Source organism: Hirundo rustica, chromosome 1 (assembly GCF_015227805.2).
Source record: "Hirundo rustica isolate bHirRus1 chromosome 1, bHirRus1.pri.v3, whole genome shotgun sequence".
NCBI classification, from domain to species: Eukaryota; Metazoa; Chordata; class Aves; order Passeriformes; family Hirundinidae; genus Hirundo; species Hirundo rustica.
In genome coordinates, this window is record NC_053450.1 from 126,837,790 (window position 1) to 126,859,599 (window position 21,810).

The following is a 21,810-nucleotide window of genomic DNA, read 5'->3' on the forward strand; positions in this document are numbered from 1 at the left end:
GTTGCTTGTGATAAAAGCTCCATCTCCCTCCCTAATCTTTGAAAATTTTATTAGGTTCTCTTTGGATTTTACTACCTAATATTACCTTATTATAAATAAAATGAGAATTTTAATTATTTATGAATATTCAATAAAAGTAAACGATACTGCGTTATCTTAGCCAAGTTGTTATGTTGTGTGTCGGCTTTTGTGATCTAAAATTTCATATTTCATTTTGTAAGAAAAGATGTCTTTAATACTTTTTGCATTCAGCAGTTCTTTGACTGATTGTGTTGTCTGATCCTAAAGGTCACTGCTTAGTGAAAAGGTGTTAGTACACCTTGGATCTGCTGAAAACAGTTGTGATACCTTGTTATGCTAGCCTTCCTCATGAACTTCATTTTCTATGGTTTTTTTTCTGTCACCATTGCATCTTTAATTCTTGGATGCATGTTGTGGTCTAGGCGGTTAGGCAAAAACATGAACACAAGACTTAGAACCTTTTTGTAAATGTTTTTGATTTGTGCAATTTAAAATGGGTCATAAAAGACACCTGTTGTTTCTAAAAGCATCTGGAAGGGGTTCAGTTTCACCAGATCAATGGATAAGCTTGTTTCTGAGTGGTGGGAGTCTGTCACTTTCCCTGAAGTTGATCGAATTCTGCATTCTTAGGACATTTTAACATTTTTAAGGAAGTCATAGATGAGAAGGTTGATTTTTCTTCCAATATTTTGTCTGCAAGAGCAAACTGCCCAGTTGGTGGTATTTCTTTCAATGTCTGTTATGCTATGAAACAGTATTTTAAGAGCTTGGTCACTCATATTTGGATACTTTAACTGATTTATTTAACCAAATATGCAAAAATGGGGGAAGGAAATGCATTTCCTGGACATGCCAAGGTTAGTGCTTGACTGTGTTTGAAGTAGAGTGGCTTGAAGGCTGTGAAGTGGGCATTTAAAGAAATTCAGTTTAACTATCTGTTGAATATCCACTTCACATTCAGGGAGGGTGTATGATGCATTTTCTGTATGATTTTGAAAGCAAACTTACTTGAGGTCTGGCTCAAAATTATTAGAAATTGGAACACAAGTACTCTTGAGTAGGGAAATGTCAGTGTAAGACCCAGGCACTTGCTTTAGACTCACAGGATTTATATTTTGTGGTGTGGTAATGCAAAGTGCAAAAAAGATTTTTAGAACTACAGTGACATTAGCAAGTACTTATCATTTTAAATGAGGACAGATTTTCCATGTTTTATTAATTTTTAAGTTCATGTCTGAACCTTGCCTGAGAGCTGGGCCAGATCCTTATGCGTTCCTGACATAAAGAGCAAGTCAATGCTTCTCAAATTAGAGCAAATAAAATCCAAATACCTGAAACTCAGTATATACTCTCTTTTACTAATAAGGAAATAAAAATTTCCAACTGATTTATAACCACAAAAACCAACATAGAAATCCCTTGCAAAGATTAAAATGCTTGTCGTAACTGAATAGATGTGCAGTAGCTGAATGATTGTGTTCTTCACTTACACCCCACAATTATCAGGGACAAAAGTCCCTTTAGCTACAATACTGCCTTATTGTATTATTGTCTTTACTCTGCCCTAATTATTAAATGTCTGAATGAAAAAGTGTAGTTTGTAGCCCTGTCTTAAATTCCTATATTCCCCACTCAGTTCATTGCAAGGCTGCTAGGGGGAATTCAGAGAGGCTTTGTGCTTTAAAGTACAAAGCACTTTAAAGTAGGGGGAGGTTTATGATAACCAGAAAGGAGTACTTCAGAATGGGCCATGTATCTTAAAAGTATGCCCCTCTTTGGCCTGTATATAAGACAAAACTCACAGCTCAGTTCTTTTGATTTTATATGGAAAATGTTATGCCTAGACCATGAATGGAGATACAATGAGCCAGTTTTGGAAGCAGAAGAATGTGTGGTGAGGTCTCTGTAAGCCAGCATGGGTTTGGCAGCTCTGTTGGCTTATACCAGCTCAGGGATGTCGCCAGCAGTATTGCAGATGCAGAGCTTCTTGTGTTTGGGACTCAGCTCTCTTGTGCCATATGAAAACAGCGCAGGGCCACAGGCCAGTGCTTTCCCTTGCTTGATCCCATTTTCACAGTCTGAAAGTGCCCTTAGGAATTAATGTTTATGTATCGCTGAGGTGGTAAATGCAGCCCTGTGTTGGGTCACATCATCTGGTTGAGTGAGCCCATGTGTGTTTGTGAGACAGAAAGGTCCTGTGGAAAGTGAGCCAGTAGTAAGCAAAATAGACAATCAGTTTCTGTATCTTATCTCAGGATTTTAAGGTATTCACTCAGTGCGGCACCTTAGCAAGTATGCTCAAGCTCGGCTTTTGGGGCTTTTGGACTGCAGCTCTTTGTCATATGAAGGTTTTCTGAGCAGCTGAAACTTCTTGGCTTTACTAAGTACTAGAGCTCTCCATTCTGCTTTCAGTCACAGACTGAGTTGTCCTTTTCTGATGTAAAAGCTGGGGCTTTCTTTTGAAATCAAATGACTGCTTATTATCCTCTTTCTGCATACACAGAATTTCTCTCCTTTGCGTTATCAGAAGTCAGCCATGAATCTTATTCTTTGTATTTAATTTCATGTTTTCAGTCAGTGTCAGGTATAGTTTGAGTGGAACCTGATGCAGAAAGAAATCTTATTGCCCAACTTGTGATTTCTTATTGAAGTGGCAGGAAGAGAGGGGGAAAAACTCAGCCTGCCACGCTGGACTCAGTTATGGAGTATTGTAAAAGAAAACTGTAGTTGTTTGAAAAATGCACTTGTTAAATGTTAAGTGCCATGAAGCTTTCAATTACTTGAGAAGTTAATTGCAGAGTTAAAAAAAAAATGTTGCATTTGGATTTAGTAGAAATTAGGTCTTTCTGATTTGTTTGGAAGAGCTAGGTCTCAGCAGAGCAAGAGTTGTGGTTCAGTATTGTCACAAAGATATCAATACAGATATTCATAATTTTTATTGTGCAATAAACCAGATGGCAAGAAAACAATGTGCTTCAGAGTTCTTTTAAAAACATAATTCTGAGTATTCAATTTTTTTTAGAATTGCAGTTTGTTTTTTTGTTCCTCAGAGTGCATGTTTCACTTGTGAGATTTGGTTACGCAAGTCACATTGTATTCTTCCAGCCTGTTTTATGCTGAAAATGTAACATGACAGGATTGTTAAAAACTGTAATAAAATATTGGATCAGCCTAAGGAACCCTCTTTTGCTAAATGGCTTTCTGGAATGGCTTTCCAGAAAAAAAAAAACAAAAAACCAAATATATAGCTAATTACAGAAAAACTCTGGATAGCATGCTTCTCTCTCTCTTTTCCCATGACCTTCTAATTTTATAATTTTGTATGTGTATGTGTGTGACCAATTAAAATATGACAGCAGAGCAAAATAACATAGTCCAAATGCCCAGCAGCTGGGATATAGATGTAATAATCCACGTCCTTGAATCACAGGAAATAGAAAGGGGACAAGTTGCAGATAATTTAGTCTCTCTACTTCTGCTATGCACAGCTTTTGCTCTAAGTACATCTATTAAATTTACACCTCATTTAATACACAGATATATTACTAAAATTATATTGGTCTTTAGTTTTCTCAGTTTGTCTTTTCTATTACAGAAATAAAATTGATCCTGCCTAGGACAGAAAGGTGGCCTAGATGACTTCTTGAGATTCTTTACAGACAGTTCTTACATGATTGTATAATTTTTACTCATCTTCCTGTACCACATTTTGCCTTTGGATGATAGCGTTTTGATCCATGTAGTTTTTGTATAGGTATCTCTTTCCATGTATTAGAAAGAAAAAGTGCTTTTTAGATTTTGAGAAAGTAGTTCAGATATTTCTCTTCTCACATGTATCATTTGAATCTTTTCCTTCATCCTGCTCTGGTTGGTCATACATATCATAACTCTTTGGGCATGGGAAATTGGTTCACATGTCTGTATTCATTCTGTAAAAAAATGGACTGAGAAACTGTAGTTTAGAGCTCATAAAGTGCTCAACACGCTGACTGCATTCACCTTTGTTTTATTGTTTAGAGTGTAAAAGAGGAAGAGAACTTGTTATTTCTCTTCTGAGAGGGCAAAACCTTTTTTGTCTTTTTCTGCCATTTTATGATTATCTGAGGTCAGAAATCTAAGAATGGATGGGACTCATATATTAGGGCAGGATTTACCAACAGAGATAAGTAAAATTGCTCATATGTGATAACGGACCTATTTTTTTCTGTGTCAAAATCAACTAAACCTCAGAAAATCTGTGGCTGCCATAAAAAGTGTCAGAATTCATCACTGGGAATGATTTTCTAGGTATACTGTTTTAAAATTATGGATAATTCTGCATATTTTGATACAGTTATTATAGCAGTTATTAACAGCATCAATTATTCAAGAATTAAAATTGATAATAAACAGTATACCGTGAAGATGCTGTTCTCAGTGGTTAGCGTTGATGGGGAGGCGTTTTGCCCTGTGTCTTGGTAAGCAGTGTTCTGCCATCTCATTCTTTTCTTCATTATTGTATGGACCACTCTTGTCCCAGTCGGCTTAAGCTACATCCAAAGCATGTGAGCATTCAGTAAGTTGCTGATGAAGCATGGGTAACTCTCTGGTATCAAAATGCCTAAAGCCACATAGGAGAGTTCTGTTTCAGAGATGCCACAGGTCTTTAATACTTTATATTGATGAAAAAATCAAAGGTATATGTTTACTGGCTTCAAACCTAAGCAAAACTAAAACTGAAATATAAGCATTTAAATATCTGTTCTGCAGCACAGTGCTGCTGAATATTGAGTACTTTCAGATGTATATGCTGTGTTCCCTCTGATTTCACTGGTAAATGTGGTTACTTGGTATTTCACAGGGTGAATTCAACACAGAGGAACAAGCTCAGTTTTTTGCAACTTTTCTTGTAGCTTAGTTCTGATCAGTTTAGATCTGTTTAGATCAAGTTGGGATCTGTGAAAGCAAAAGGTGCTGTGGATTGTCAAGATTTCCCAGGTTTGTCTGCTCTGTTTGCTATCTGAATAGGCCTAGAACTGTCCTCACAGAAACCACCTATTATGTATAGAGAAGAAAATCTGAAGAATGACCATCTCAGATTCTCAGATCTGTACAGATGTTTATGAAGGACTTACCTTTCTTTTTTTTTTTGGTAAATTGTCCCTCAAAGCGTTTTTACACAATCTTCCATTGCTACATTAATCTTGAGAGTCTCATACAGAGTTGTATGACTTATGGATTATGAGAAATAGAAAAGATAAAGAAGGAAAAAAATAATTTTCAAGCTTTTTGGACAAAGCTTTGTGGTATAAATGAATACTGATAACATTTAGGTCTCTCATTGTGTTTTGTTCCACAGGCAGCAGGAGCAATCCGTCCTTTAGTTTCTACTGTTATTGCCTCTGCTGCTGATGGCTGCTTGGACCACTCACTGGAACGTGCCAGGTACAGAGCGAGTGAAATGCCTCAGGCTTTCTTGTTTGATATAATCTATGAAGCATACCAACAGGTAAGACATTAAAACTTTCTAAGACCTTTTTTCCATTTACTTCAGTTAAAAAGAAAAAAAGGTAACCTTATTTGTCATCTTTCAAGAAGAGAGCTTCAGCACCTATTTCAGATCACATCAAACTGTATATATATTACTTCTGAGTCTTTTATAAAAGCCTTATCATTCTAATTTATTCAAAATTTTGTTAGTTAACTTTCATATACAAGAGGGGGTGATGGGTCTAAATGGCTGGAAAGACAAATTTTCTTTAATTTTTATTGTGCATTGAATAAATTACTTAAATGACTGAGATAATATGTTTAAAGTTAGGTGTAAAGTATGCATTGCTGACTGAGAGTACCAAAGTGTTTTGGATGCACAGTGTAATAATGACATTTTATAGTAATTTAGTGGCATACAGGCTGTTCTAAAATACTGAGATAATATAACTTGCTACATCTATGTAAATGTTTATTTTGTTTCTTGTTGTATGTGTATTATATATTCTTCCATTAGTGGCTGAAAATAATGTTTACTTGTCTCTCTTGTAATTTTTCATTTTTTCCTAATATATTGCTTTGAAATTAATTTTATTCAGGAAAATTAAAGTTGTGGGTAATGTATTAAACCCTGATTCTTTTGCCTTAATTTGCCCTGAAGACTGCTTTCATTTGCCCCACCCTGCATTCACAGTTTACTGGAAACATTCCAGCCTTTTGCCTCAACACTCTACTTCCTTTTCATTCATCACCTTGTGGAAATTGCCTGTCCTCCAGGTATCTTCCAGACTGACTGGAAGCAGAGCATTTCTTCATTTGTCACTTGGAAGGAATTATTTTTCATGTTAATGCTGACAGTCATGCTTCCCCATCAGTCTTTCAATTCTAAACAAGCCCAAATTTCTGATACTTTCAGAGAGTACAAAGCTTAGAAGTCACTAATAACAGAAAAATGTGAGGACAGGCAATGAAGAAGCTGTTACTTAATTGTTCAGTAATTGTTTTCCTTCGAAATGTTGGCACAAATTCCATGTCATACCCTTTATGCTTGATACTTGAAGATATTAGATGCTGAAGATGAAGGACTATCCAAAATGAAGAGCTACTCAAGTGATTGCATGGGCTTCAACCTTTTTGCTTCAGATAGGAAGCAGGGGGTTGCTCTTAGTGTGTGACACACAGCTGATACTTCTGAGATTCTATCTTGAATATAGTGGGTATATTAATGAGAAATGCAGCCTCTATGTGCATAAGAACACATCTCAAGAGACAACTGCTACTGTTGGTTATACAACCCTTTTTGATGTGTGTTTCTTTTGGCAAATTGCACGTTTATGCACTGTTTCTTGCAGCCACCATCCCCCAAACAACCCAGTACTTTTTCTACAGTGTTTGCCTATAATTTGCAAATATGGTAAAGCTGGCAAATGCATAAAAAGCTCTTGTCCTAAATGCCTTACTCAAAAGACAACTATATTTGCAGTTCCTACACTCCTCTGAATGGAGTTTTTTTTCTCACATATGCATTCCATCAGTCTTCTTTTTTGTATCCCTGCTCTTTCAAGAACAAGCCACCAAAGTTGTTAGAGGCAACCAAGGCTATGGTTTCTTGTCCCCAGTTTCCTTTGCTTGGGCTAAATTCTGGTCATTTTAATGCTCTCTGCCTGTACCCTTGGGAAGTATAACACTTTGCTAAAATCTCTCAACTCATATTGTTTCCTAATTATTTATGTTTCAATGGTGTCTAGCTGTCCAAGTCGAGGATTAAGACCTTATTGTTCTGGGAACTGTACAAACAAATAAAAAAAGACAGATAATCGTTGTCCTGGAAAACCTCGTCAAGCTACTGTAGGACAGATTTTTGTAGGAAGGGATGCAGCTTATGATGTTTCCTAAATATTAACATATCCATAATCCCCGGTGAAGGGATTTAAATATTAACATATCCACAGCCTGGTGAAGGTAAGTATCATTGTACAGTTGAACAAAGAAGAGAAAATAAGTTTGTTACTCATGCTGGAAGTCATTCATGAAGCTGGGAATGGAATTCGTTTTGGCTGACTCCTCCTGGGATCGTGATCCCATGCCTGTGTATTTTATTCAGTTGTGACCTTTATGCAACAACAGTGTGGGGAAAAACAGCATTCAAACATGCATTCCTTGGAAAGAAACTGTCCATTTGAATTAGTGCTTCAAGTAACACAGGCTTTTCAGTTACATTGTGGATAATGTGGAATACTGCTTTTAAACTCCATCTCTATTTAAAAGCACCATCTGATGTGAGTAGTTAGGTTTAGACTGTTTACTTGCAGATAAGTTTGTGAATGTAAGATCTCTGATATATTGACCACAATGTTGAGAAATTCAGTTAAAGGTCAGTTATCTGACCCTTACAGGTTTGCTATCTGCAGTCTTTTTGTCTCTTCTTGTCTGGTAGCAATCTGGGCAGATCAGACTGGAGGTCCTTCTCTTTTTATTGCTGATTTAGATTTATCTAGAAGTAGAATTAAATAAGGTATTAACAGTATTAAAATATATATTTAAAAAATAGTATGATCTTTACCAAATTAAGTAATTTCTTTAGAAAACATTTTCCAGTTCTTGCTCAAATAAAAAAAAAGATTGTAATGATTTGGGGGAAAATACATGCTTCATTGAAACTCCTCCTAATTAAGTTTATGTACAAATACCAAAGATTGATTGACAATAGTATCTTAAATGTATTTGTACTGCAGGGAATCCCCTTTACATTTGGTGCCAAAAATCCAGGAGAGATTTTGAGAAATTCAGCCAGGCTTTTCACCTGCATTTCATTGTGATGCAATTAATTTAATTTTCAGTCTTACATCTTCCCTGTTGCCTAAAACATTTATTCCAAACAGATCTTTGTTCAGATAGATGTTACTTTCTGTTTTAACTGTTATGATTTCAAGACTTCTGACTTCATAACTATTAACTTGCAAATTTATACAATTTCTTAGATTTATAAAATTTATAAAAGTTAAAAGTTTTTAATAAAAGTTTACAACTTTTATTTGTATGGTGTGTATCTAGCTCAGGGTGGACAAGTGACCAACGCAAACAACTGCAAGGGGAGAAAGAACTGTATTTACAGTGAGTGTGGATCTTGTAGGTGGGAGACTTTATGTTACCCAGGTTTTTACCTTGGGATTTTAGGTAAAAGGACCTATAGATTTGTTAAAGGGATAAATGTGACATTGCATCACTGCTCTTAGTTCAGTGTGTCCTAATTTGTGAGTTCTCATTTCCTGCACCATGTAATAAACCACGGTAAATGGACAAACAAAAAACTTTAAACTCAAAAATGCAAATCTCTAATAACTAGTAAAACCCCTGGAAAAGTTGTAAGAAAATGACAGAATCCATGATTTACTTCAATTCTGAACTACCTGGGACAAAATCAGACAACTGAATTTTTAAAAAATTATTTTTATTTTGTTATGTTAATAACAAATTCCTGATCTTTAAAAATACGTGTTTCTTTTCTATTTTTATCAGTCCCAAGGAAAATCAGGAAAGTTTAAGTGTTAATTGAAAATCCACCCCTTCCACAGATAGCAAATAAGGGACAGATTCCTTAGACCAGACTTGCTCATTTTTGCTTAAGGTAGTTTCATGTTTCTGTTCCACTTCTTAATTTAAATAGGAACAAATGTGAAGTATGATCCTGCAAGCCTGGGAGGAGGTGGGTGGGGAAAAGGCTTCACTTACCAGAAGTCAAGTGTTCCCTGGAGCAGTACCTTTTAAAAGAATTAGAGTATCAGGAAGTCAGGTAGACTGACATTTTCCTTTAATCAGAGTAGGCTGAGACTGATTTCTGTAATACTTGTTTTTGACATATTGTGAAATGCACAAAGGTCTCAAAGGGGTTTTTGTTTTGGTGGGTTTTTTTTGGTTTTTTTTGTCTTTAACACAAAGCATCTTGTGTCATGTCATGTATTCTGTACAAACCAACACAACCACAATATAAAGGCTGAAATACTCAAAGCATTGAACCCTTGAAATGTATCTGCTAAAGCAAGAAAAGTAACAGAAAACTTTAAAAAGCCCTTTCATGATCTGGAAGAGAAACAACCAAAAATGGAGGCAGAAAAGTAGTGGTAGGCAGAAGATTCTGACCAGCTTCTATGTCAGATATGCAAACAAACAGCCCTGGTAAGATGATACAATGGTTAAGGAGTTGTCAGCATGAATATGAGGAACACCAGAGAGTTGCTCACCAATGCCACCAGTCCAGGGAGACCGAGAACCCTGTGAGAGGGAGTAGCTACAAACAGCTGAAAAAATAGCAGGATGTGTTAGAATGCTATTCTGCGGGAATCCTTCATATGTGTGTGTATGGCAAAGTCTGATCACTAATTCAAAATTAAGGGATAGCTTTTTAAGAATCTTATTTTTAAAAAAATACACTTTTTTTTTCCTGCTGATCATTTATACATTATCTTATAATTTTCCTCAAGATCTGCTGTGCCCATGGGAATTTACTGCAAGAAATACACACTTTTTGGGGAGGGTGGAATGTTTGTATTATATATAGAGTTAGTTTAATCATCTGTTGATGGTAGACCTTTTGCAGAGTATGGAGTTTATATTTAGCTAATCAGAACAATGAAGGTGAAGTTAAAAAAAAAAAAAAAAAACAACGAAAAAACAGCAACAGGAAGCAGGAATACTCATTGAAGGAGAATGAGCTTCAACATGTTTAGAGACATTCCTCTGATTCATGTCTATAACCTCCTTACAGATCAGTCTGATTTTAGGGATTATATCTAATCTGTGTGGAAAATATGTGGAGATTAGTACTTTTTGGAACGACATGAAATTAGTGTATCTGTTCATTGCCAACATTAACCACTCTTTGGCTATTAAGCCATTACATTTACTTATGGGCCATTACAGCATCTGCCTGCATAAGAGGGTATGGCTATATATAAACGTAGTAATGACAAGATACAAAACAATAGTGTGTCAGAGAGAATCATGCACATACTTTGATGCTGAATTCTGGGAGGCAGATGTTCTTCCATTCCTCCAAAAAATCATTGCAAGATGTCCACAGATTGGGTGGAGATGGGGAGAAGAGATAGTCTGCAAACTGTTCAACCTGATCATTAGTAGAAGAAAAGGAAATCCTGAAATGGTTCTCCTCTAACAAACCCCTGGAGATGTTCAGGGAACATTTTGCCAGAGTGAGAAAGGAAGTTGGCTATTGTTAGGGCTATTGTAAGAGTATTTTCTCCAAGTATTGTCTTTTCTGTATGTAAATTATAGGGAGTATATTCCATGTGAATTTTGTAAACTTCTAAAGTACTTTTTGAAAGGGCACAACATTACTGGGATTCTTTTTCAAACATGTGCAAAGCATTTTACTATCCTCTGTAGCAGGGAAGTGGAGTAAACTGTAGGAGTTTAGCAATATTTTGGCATAGGTCAGGCAAAGTCCTTCGAGGCAAAATGTCTAGACTGATTTGGGTATTTTCCTGTGGCTTCATTCTTTGTTAAAAACATCAATGTCTGTCAAATTATTATTGCCTGGAGCAACAAGTGATTAGATGAACGGTAGTAGACAAATTGTTGACTAAAACCTTGGGAACTTTGGGAGAAAGGGTCTGATTCAGAAAAAGGCTGAAGGATCAAGATATAAGTGAGACTAAATGTGGGCATTTAATTCTAGTGCTGAAATCCTGAAAAAAAATGCTTCTCATCCCCCTGCCAAGACTAAAGATACATGAATCTTCAAGGCACCTCAACCTTTATTTTTAACATTCACCAAATAGGAACTTTGTGTATATCAAGGCATGTAAATAGTCACCAAGGCTGACCAACTTAATATTTTATCTCCTGTAAGCATTCACTTGGGGATAATTTTTTTATCTGATTCTATTCCATCATGCATTAGTGATATGGGTCAGAGCTGTTAATTTTTTGTAGCATTAAAGCACTGAAAAAGAGATCACCATTGGTTTAAACATATGACAAACAGTGCATAAAATATATAGATTTTAGCATAAGTTGTACTGAGTGGTTTCTTGGCCTTTGTTTTTTTAAAAATAGCATTAGGAATCTTTTATAAAGTGTATTGGGTTGTAAGGATGATAATTTAACCTCATTCAAATGGATTTTGCAGTTTCTGTATGCTCCGTGTGTGTGTATAAGTCCACTTCCTTTTCCACATCCCCAGGCTCTGGTCACCCACTTTACTTTTGTAGTTTATAGTTTTATGTTCATGTCTTATAAATATATGCCATGTAACATCCTTATTGTATTTATCCTAAATCTGCATTCCAGTTTACATCTATAGGTTTCCTTCCTTCTCGTTAAAGGTATTCTGAAATACTGAATCAAGAAGTGATTTGTGAATTAGGCAGGAGCTGGCTAGACTAATAGTAATCTTGTAGTTTGATTTATATGAAGACAGTACTACAAACCAATGTTCTTCTTTGTATGGAGTCCTAAAAGCAGCATTCTTCCATCTGCCTATATAACAGGTAATTACGGTTTTAGTGTAATTACCTACTTGGTTGGTCCAAGTAAGCTGGATACTCAGCTGAACAGTTTTTTGAAATTCCTAGTCCTGACTTTAATTGCCCTGACTTTAATTACCTGTATACTACTTGTATGAAGATGGCAAATATCTGTGACTTTTTCAATGTACAATCTAAGCATATGAAATAATCTAACAAAAGGAAGCCTTTCTGATTTGTTCACAGGTCATTAGGATTTTACATATGACGATTTGACAAGGAAATCTGTGTACTCCTAAATGTCAGAAGAAAATCTATTTCTTCTAATATGAGAATTTTCACACTATTAACAGCAGCCTTTCATTGTTGCGGTCCATTTCAGCTTTGATTTTATGACTTTAGTCACATTTTAAAAGAAATATTTATTTGAAACTTCAATAGAACCTGAGCTATGTTCCATTTATTGTATGCTGGAAGCTAGTGATTTTTTTCTTGTGTTGATGCAAAATTGCTATGGCACAAATTTTTTAATAGTGCAGTTTTGCAGAGGTTCTGGCTTTCTCCGCTCATTGTCAGACTGATGTATGCAGACTGTTGTTTAACTACAGGTTTGTCAACCTCAACCAAATCAATATCCTAATTTGTATAGTCTGCAGGTTGAGATATTTTCTGAGATATTTTCCCAAGAGATCTGTTATTTCATCTGGCGTCTTTTAACCCTGAAAATTTTGCCCTGAAGAGCACAGAGGAATAAATAATTTTACTATGCTTAAAGCCTACCCAGTTCTGAAGAATACCTTTCAGGGTAAATATGCTGAAAGTAATTGGGTCAGTAATGCTTTCTTCTATTCAAAAAGTGAGGCTAGATTGGTGGTCTGGAGAAAACAGTGCTCGTTTAGATAGCTCTGTACTTGATTAGTTCTTTGGCGCAATGGTAGAGCCAGGATATTGTCTGAATCCCCACCTTGCCCTAATTAAATTCTGCCACAAGAATGTTTGGAGAGATTCTAATGCCTTGCACAAGCAAAAAAAAGAGGGGTTGCTAATGGGATAATTACTTCCATTTTATGTCACTCCTCATCCTGTAGGATCTCAAAGAATTTAGCAAATTCACATATTAGCTCTTGGAACTGTTTGCTGCAGTGGTGCAAAGCTTCCACTCCATGGGTGAAATTTGGCATCTGTATGGCAGCAAAAAGGCATTTTGTCTTCAGATATAATTTGGAAGGTGTGTGTTAAGGAGACACAATGCAAATACTCAAGTTGGAAGTTAGATTGGATTATGAGAATACTGTGTTACTGGATTTGCCCTGGTAAGTGTCCTGTATCCATGAGAATCACCTGTTTGGCACAGGCTCTGAAAATGCTGAATACTGAGTGAGGATCCTGGTATCCCACATATGGGAGGCCACCCAGCTAGATTGTCATCTCTTGCTTATTCTGAGATAGTAACAAAGAAGACAAAGTAGTGAAACTAGAGGTTTTCATCTCATTATTGACAGTTTAGTGCATTGAAAGGCAAGGAAAAGGGACATTTAGGAACTTGCATAATTCAAGAGGTGATTTTTCTGAAGTAAATTGTTCCTTTTGAGGAAGAGTGAATAATCTTATTTGGTTTTTTTAAAAAAAAATTAAAAAATTAAAAATGCTTTCTAGCTTGGCCTGAATTTGGCTCACTTCTGCTTCCAACCTCGATCAAATTATCTGTTGGTTTCTAAATTTTATAACATGATGTATTTAGAAATCTCTTTATTGGAAGAATGTGAACAACTACTTCTTCAAATTTTCTTAGAATAACCTAAATAATCTGTATTTTCTACATTAGAGCAAGATTTCTCTTGTTTTGTCTTGTCCAAATAACTCTTTCCCAAGTATTTTTCCAATTTGCAAGATAATTTTAAAAGTGTAAACAATAAGTCCTAACAGAGGGTTTTGACTACTACTTTTGTCACATAGAGAATTACCATTTTCTTATTTCTTCATGTTGTAACTAAAATATGGGTAATTATTGTACTTGGAAGCAACATAAGGACCAAAATATTCCAATAAGCAATCAGGAAGCATTCAGGGGTGTAATGGTAGATTGCCAGGAAATCATGGCATATATGGAAAAAGCACTTGCAGTTACTGCATTGAAGGGTCCTAGGATATAGATGCAGGTCTGTATGAAAACAGGCTTGCTTAATTCTGTTAGGGAGTAAATTGCTGTACCTTTGTTCTCTTCACTACTACTGCATCCGAATATATGTGATAACAGTCTTAAAAATAGTTTCAGAGATAAGATAATCTGTTTTTATGTTGATCTGTGTTTCCTCATTCATGTTTCCTCCTTCTGTTTGCTGTTTCTGCTGTCTCTCATCTAGCTGTGGCATATTGATGTAGACTGAGTACTTGCTGCAAATCCGCTGCTGGATTCAGCAATTTCTTGGTTTCAGTGGTAATGAGCATGGCAAAAAAACCCCAAAAAACAAAAAACAAAAAAACAAACAAAAAAAACCCCCAAACAAACAAACAAACCCCCCCCCCAAAAAACCAACCAAACAAAAAAACCCCCAACAACAACAAAAACAACAACCACACAACAACAACAACAACTGTATAAAATATGATAAAAATAGGCCAATTCAGGTTCAGTGAGAGCTTGTGACTTCTTTCCTTAACTCAGTAAAATGTTCCTGATGAAGAATGCTCATGATGAATGTTCCACTTCAGCAGTGGAAACTTGATTTGCCAGCGTCTGGAAAAATTCTAAAGCTCTTCTATTGTTGATTAGTAATGCATTTTAAGTACAAGTGTTCTGATATTGTTACTGAATGGATTTACATGGGAGAATAAAATGGAGACGCTGCTGACAGTGGAAAAAGTGCTAAAGATTACACAGTCAAGGGTTAAAGAAATGTAAATGCTGGCTCTACACTGGTTAAAAGATACCTATGTAAAGGAGCATAGCTGAACATTTTCTTTCCATTAATGCATAAAAGAATATTATTTTGTGTCATTATAAACTAAGGAATGATGAAAAGTTAAGAATATAACAATGCTGTATTGAACCTTTTTTTTTTTTGTATTTGTGCTGCTTCTGTTGTATGGTCACCAGTTCCCATATAAAGATACAGTAAATTAGTGTTCAAAGTATTGTATTGTGAGGACCCGGGCATCACTCAAGGTGCCTGGGAAAGGACATCAGTTGTGATTATCTGTATTGGAAACAAGTAAGCATATGGACTATTAGTAAATACCAGGGAGAGACAGGTTGCATAGCTGCTCTTTTCTCTAACATCTTATTCTACATATACATACAAGGAACAAAACCCCTTGCATTTTAGGAAGTAGTAGTATTTTTCAAAATGTTTTCAAACTAATTTGGGGAGAAGAGGCCAAAGACTTTGTGTAATGCTAAAATCTGTATCTCATTCCACTCATAGCAATTTATTTGAACATCCACTCTTGGAGAACAAACAAAAAAACCACCCACAAAACAGAGTCCCCAAAACTACCTATTATAATGCCTTTGAATATTCAACACTGCAAAAGCATTTTTAAGTAACATATTTCCTTCTGTGTCATTTAAAGAGCTAAACTATTATGTTTTCTTTCTTTGGTGAAAATGTTTTGTGCCAGTTTTCCCAGCTGTTTCCATCATTTCAAATCTGTGATCTGAAACTTAAACTATGTCTATTGTTTCACAAAGCTATGTGTGCATGTCAAGTTCAGTTGACTGTACACTGTCAAATTTATGTTAGAAAGGCTTTCAGTACTAAAGGGGCTTTAGAAAGAGTAAGAGTATTAAACAGATTTTTGTACTGTAAATTGAATCTAGGTGTACATTGAATTACATACAGAGGACTTAGGATGAGAATGGTAGTATACCTGGGTCAGTAAGAATTTTCTTCACAAGTGTTCTGGAATTTTTGTAGAATCATAGAATAACCTGAGCAGGAAGGGACCATAAGGATCACTGAATCTAACTCCTGGCCCTGTAGAGACATCCCCAGTAGTCCCACCACCTGAGAGCATTGTCCAAATGTTTCTTGAACTCTGCCAGGCTTGGTGCTGGATCACTTCCTTGGGGAACCTGCTCCTTCCATCTGAATGAAGAACTGGTTCCTAATATCCAACCTAAACCTCCACTAATACAACTTCAGGCCATTCCCTCAGGTCCTGTCACTTATCACCAAAGAGAAGAGATCAGTGTCTGCCCCTCTGCCTCCTCAAGTAAGAAAGCTGTAACTGCAATATCTCCCTTCAGTCTCCTCTTCTCCAGGCTGAACAGACCAAGTGACTTCAGCTGCTCCTAATGTGGCTTCCCCTCAAGGCCCTTTAGTATCTTTGTTGCCCTCCTTTGGACACTCTTTAATAGTTTAGTGTCTTTTTTGTATTGAGGTGCTCTAACACTGCCCTCAGCGCTCAAAGTGAGACTGCTTCAGGGCAGAGCAGAGCGGGACAATCCCTGCCCTTGACTGGCTGGTGATGCTGTGCCTGATGCAGGACTTTTTTTATAGATGCTCTCTAATAATGCTTAATTTGTTAACTGAATTTCTTAGGACAATATTGAAGCTTTTGAATTCTACACTTTAAATACAGATTTAAAATTTCCCATGTGAAGATGTTTAGCATGAGAGGGTAAATAAACAGCTGGCTTTGTGCTGCTACTTCATTTCATTGTTCTCCTCTGACATCAGTGTATCAGACTTGGAGACGAGTACACTCTGACAATATGTTTAGGTTGAAACAATTACAGATAATTAGAATGGTAAATGTCATGATATACAAGTGTTAGTGAAATATGTTTTTAATTATTACTTTGCTTTGTGTCATATTTCATCCCTTGAAGCAAGCAATACTCTGAAGATGCCTTAGTCCACTTACGGAACTTCTCCACTCCCTACTAATTATCTGTGATTAATACCTTGCTAAAAAGTTGGAATTGCTTAGTTTTGTCCTAGTTGCATTAATTATCCATATATTTAAAAAGTTAGTTAATTTTATTCCAAAGTAAATTCTTTCACAGCTAAATTTATTTCTGAATTTTTCTCTTCCTTTCTGAAATAAAAATGAAAACACTTTTTTTTTTTTTTAAATCTCTATGTTATTCACATTAGTGGAAAATAGTTTATGTTCTACCAGAAAATTTTTCTTAAAAACAGTATGAAAGAAGGAAACATGTTGGTAATAAATATTTGGAATTGAAAATTACTAGGCCATATCTGGTTTTACTGGCACTTTATCTCTGTACTTCTTTACTTGAGGGATCACTACACTTTTGTGTATTTTGGAGATAGAGTTCCCTATTCCTTTACCTTTTTTGTATCCCGGTTATTTAAATTTCTGCTAAATTTGAAAATGTTCCAAAGTGGTTTTTTGAAACCCCTTTCTTTTTAAGTTACTCTGTGTTCTGTATCCATTTTGTTTTGTAAATCAAGCTAAAAACTGTAAAGAACAATAACTTTTAAAGTAGTTTTCTAAGTTGGCTGAAAACTAAAATGACAGAATTTACTGACTTAAATAATATAAAAGGGATAGCTATGATTTTTTTTTTTTTTTCTGGGATGTTTGTGTGTATGAATATTGTAATTCAGATGTGTAATGCCAGTGAATTCCTTGAATTTCACTGATACATTATAAATCAAGAATAACAACTAAAAATTTTCATCTGTTTTAATAAACATCCTCAGGAATGTAATAAAAAGAAAAGCAGGTTGTACTGCAGTACTCTCTTTTGGTTCTTCTTTAACCCACTAAAATTTTTACATGCTTGACAATTTTCATTTCTCAAATCCTGGAGATGACTGGAAATTACTGAGCACAGTATCTTTGAAACATAAGCTTGCAGACACATGGTTAAATTTGACACAGTGGAATTGTTTGTAAAGGAAAGCTTATATGTTGCAGAGCTAATTGTCATTCTTTAAGGACTTCATTGGCATCTTGTTTGAGGTTAATTGAGGTGATAACAACCTAAGTGCATTAATAAGGTGTTTCACAGAGGCTTTTACTGAAGACTCTTGACGGAAACTTAAAGATTTGGGATAAGAGAAAGCACTTACCAGAGTAGGTTATTTGTTAGAAGATAAGCAACAAGGTCAAGTGCTTGACCAGTTTTCATTGCAGTAAATCACCACTGGAGTTTCGTGATGGTCTGTACTGAGACCTGTGCAGTTATTTAATTCATAAAAAATTTGGAACAGGAAGTGGAGGTACTTTTTTTTTTTTTTTTTTTTTTTTTTTTTTTTTTTTTTTTTTTTTTTTTTTTTTTCTGTGTAGTAGAGGTGAGTGCTGTGAAGGTTTATAGAAGGATATTATGATAAAATTCATAGGTAAGTTTAGATAAATGGAGAGCAAAAGGGTCAATCAAAGTTTTTAAGTAGTTTCCACACATGAGATGACTGAATAGATACTGATATTTTAACTGTGGAAAGATGTGAGAAGAGATGTGGTGGAGTATTTTGAAGGGTTGAGAAGGTGGTTTTTCTATCAGAAACAGAGCATGTGATGAAAAGAGTGATGAATGAGATACTCCCTGCTACAGTTGTTAAAAAAATACTGCTATTGAAAAAAATAATTGGGTGAATTTAGGATTCCTGTAATTCACTGAGTGCTGTTAAGGCAGTCACTTCTGGTTCAGTGTGTTCCTCAGGGACTTTTTATTGTAGGGATTTCTGAAGCCAGAATAATAGCTTTTTATGAGGCGAAGGGAGCATTCTGGGAAAGTAAGAACATATTATTGCCTTATGCTTTCTTACTTCTTGTCAACAATTCACTCTGAAATAGAGACTGGATATTATGCTAGCCAGCCTGTGATCTTCTCAAATGCCTCATTTTTTAAATAAAAGATGCTATCTTAAGTTATCCTTGTTAAATGGAGTTTGTGTTTCTGAATGGAGTGGTAATTTAGCAATATGAAAATAGAGTAGAACTTTCTTACCTTAATTCATCTTGAAGTAGTCCTGACTAATAAGCTCCCAGTACCTCCTTTTCTACCTGTGTTTTGGCTCAGAAGCTTCTTCTCCCTACTCAGTTTTTTTTGTTAATGAGGTTCTTATAATCAATATCAATAGGAAGCCAAACTGCTTGGGAAGGGTGTGTCAAGAGAATAATATCTTTTCTAGATGACTAAAAGGTAGATACACCTTTGTTTGTTGTGTCTTTTTTTTTTGGGGGGGGGGAGTGGTTTATCTGTAAGGATCATGGAGCAGCATGGCACTGCTATTTTCTGTGCAGATGACTGGAGAAAAAGATAGAGGGAATCACATAATGAATACAGAGGTTCATAGTTACTACCATCGCTTTTTTGATGCTGCAATAACCAAAACAGCATTTAAAAAGTCATGTTTCTACATCTATTAAACTGCTCCCATACTCTAAAGGTTTGTCACTGGAAGGTTGGTGTGTCTCTTGGTGAGGCGTCTCTCAACTCCATCAAGATTTTTTTTTACATGTAACTCCTCATATAATTTATTAAACAGTGTAAAGTTTAGCAATATACTTGCAGCATCTAACTGAATTCATCTGTGCTTATAAAGTGTTTATTTACTTCTGTAGGACTTTGCTGAATAGCCACAGTTTGGCTTCTTGGAACAGTTTTATTTCTGATCCATGCTAAACCTATGTGCTTAATACAGATGTATTACTGTGGATAGGGCTGTTGAGATGTAAGGTTTAATTAATGAAAGAAAATGTGTTATTTCTTAGAAGTATCTAGGACTAATTTAGGATATTTTTTCTTTTTTAATTATTTCAGTGTACAGACTATGACCTGGATTATGGAACTGAATGTTTGCATCTGGCTCTGAAATACTGTAAAGCAAAGGCCAAACTTGTTGAAGGAACAGCTGACCTCTGGAAGGTAAAGACAGTAATAATAATATCTATATATATATATATATAATTTAAAATTAAGAAATTTTGCATATTACCATAAAAATTCAGATGTGTTTTTGATTGTAATTTAGGCTTTTCTATTTAATTTTTCAGAATTGATTTTGCCTGAGCTCTTTTTAGAGCTTGTTATTGTAAATAGGCTTGGGCAGGTTTTACTTGATATAATCAATGAAGATGGCATTTTCCTGTAAATAGGAAAAACATCTAGGCATTTGAATGATCTGAGAATCTGTAAAACTATAACTCTGTAATCTCCAAAACTAAGAATTTTATTTCATGGTATGAGCTTTCTCCTGCTATTTCTATATCTTTTGTTTGTTTACCTCCACTTTTCCTATGAGGACATCACTTTTTTTTCTGATGCCAAATATCTGGCTATCAACAATTTGATTTTTAGAGTAGTTCATTGCATTCAGTAACACTGTAACATTTAAGACCTCTTCAAATCTTTTACATTTTTTAAACATCATTTACCTTGTCTGGTAATCTGGTATGTTGCTGATGACTGACAAAGCAGCTGTGTGTACAGGTGCCAAAGTATATGTCCCTTCTACTTCAAAGTATCACATATTTTTGGATGGTGGGACATTATTTGTTTTTAGTAGTTGTTGTGTCAAGCAATTTGAAAGTTTATTTTATTTTATTTTATTCATTAGGACATTGAAGGATCTGGAAGCAGCTCAAATCACTTCATCTTGTCTTTGAGAGTAAATTTCCTCCAATGAGATATTTCTAATAGTATAACCATAAATCTTACAAAGAAAGGCTATTTCCTGAATCTGCAGTGCAAGTTTCCTGTGCAATTTAACAGTAAAATTTACTTGTGCATTGATTGCATACAGAACTTCTTTTGATATCTTGTTGGGGACATATAGTCTTTGTGAAACAGTGTATGGTTATGTTTTCCTATTTAGTCTTCTGAGGGACAGATTATGTCATGCATATTTACATTACATAATTTTTGGATGGTTTCATTGTCCTGATTGCAAAGCATGGTACTTACATGAAGGGTGGCAAAATACACTCATTTAGCTCATTATACTGTTAATCTGATTCTTTGCTATCTGTAGATACTACTGATGTCCAGCAGATAAATGTAGTTTAAAATGACAGGCTAATTAAGTCTGAATGAAATAGATGTCATATAGTCCTATACCTTGCTGAAAGTGGTACCAGGTTAGTTATATTAGGCAGCAGTGTAGGGCCTTGTCCAGCTAAGTTTTGAATATCTCCAAGAAGGGAGATTTCACAAACTCTCTGGGGAAGACAATTCTAATGAATATCACCTTGTATGGGGACTTTTTTCATATTACTTCATAAACAGTTCCCTTACTGCCTCTTGCACTGGGAAAGGAAGAAAGGCCAACATAAAGCTCTGCAAGAAAAGTCCAATTTATTCTTTGCTATGGCCATTAATTAACCCTTTACCACTTCTATCTTCTGTAATTTGACCTGAACAAGCCAAGTTCTCTCACACTGTCTTAGCAGCCCTCTACTGGCTTCCTCCTGTTCCTCTTTGTGTTATACTGGGGAGCCCGAAACTAAGAACAGTACTCTGGAGTGTTCTCTGAGGGGCCAAATACAGGGGAGTAACTCCTGTATTACCTGTAATGAGGACTACTTACTTACCGATACAGACCTGTTGGGTTCCTTTTCTCCACTGCTCTCTGCTGCTGACTCATGCTCAGCTTGTCCAGAAGGTCCTTCTCTGGAAAGCTGTCTTCTGTATTTCAGCATCAGCATGAACTGCTGTTGCCCAGGATACTGTATTTGTTTGTTATAGGAGATCACAAGTTTCTGAGACCACAAAGTTTCTCTCAGCTCCTTTCTCCAGGTTTTCAGGATCATTCTAAATTACTGTTGGATCCTTGAACATATTGAATGAATACTTGTTCATTTGTTGTCATCTACTAGTTTTCTCAGGGTATTTCCCCTTTCTCAGGTTGTTAATAAA

At 35.6% G+C, this 21,810-nt stretch overlaps 1 protein-coding gene across 7 annotated transcripts in view; it reads left to right on the forward strand.

Moving 5' to 3' along the window:
- CRPPA (CDP-L-ribitol pyrophosphorylase A) overlaps positions 1-21,810 on the forward strand; it is a 122,441-nt gene that overhangs the window by 19,338 nt on the left and 81,293 nt on the right. For all 7 annotated transcript variants that reach the window (XR_009208433.1, XM_040082285.2, XM_040082257.2 and 4 more), the window contains exons 3-4: positions 5,360-5,509; positions 19,717-19,821. Coding sequence is in view for 6 of the 7 variants with exons in the window: in XM_040082285.2 (XP_039938219.1) it covers positions 5,360-5,509; positions 19,717-19,821 (255 nt within the window). In the remaining variant the exon portion in view is untranslated. The remainder of the gene's footprint in view (positions 1-5,359; positions 5,510-19,716; positions 19,822-21,810) is intronic.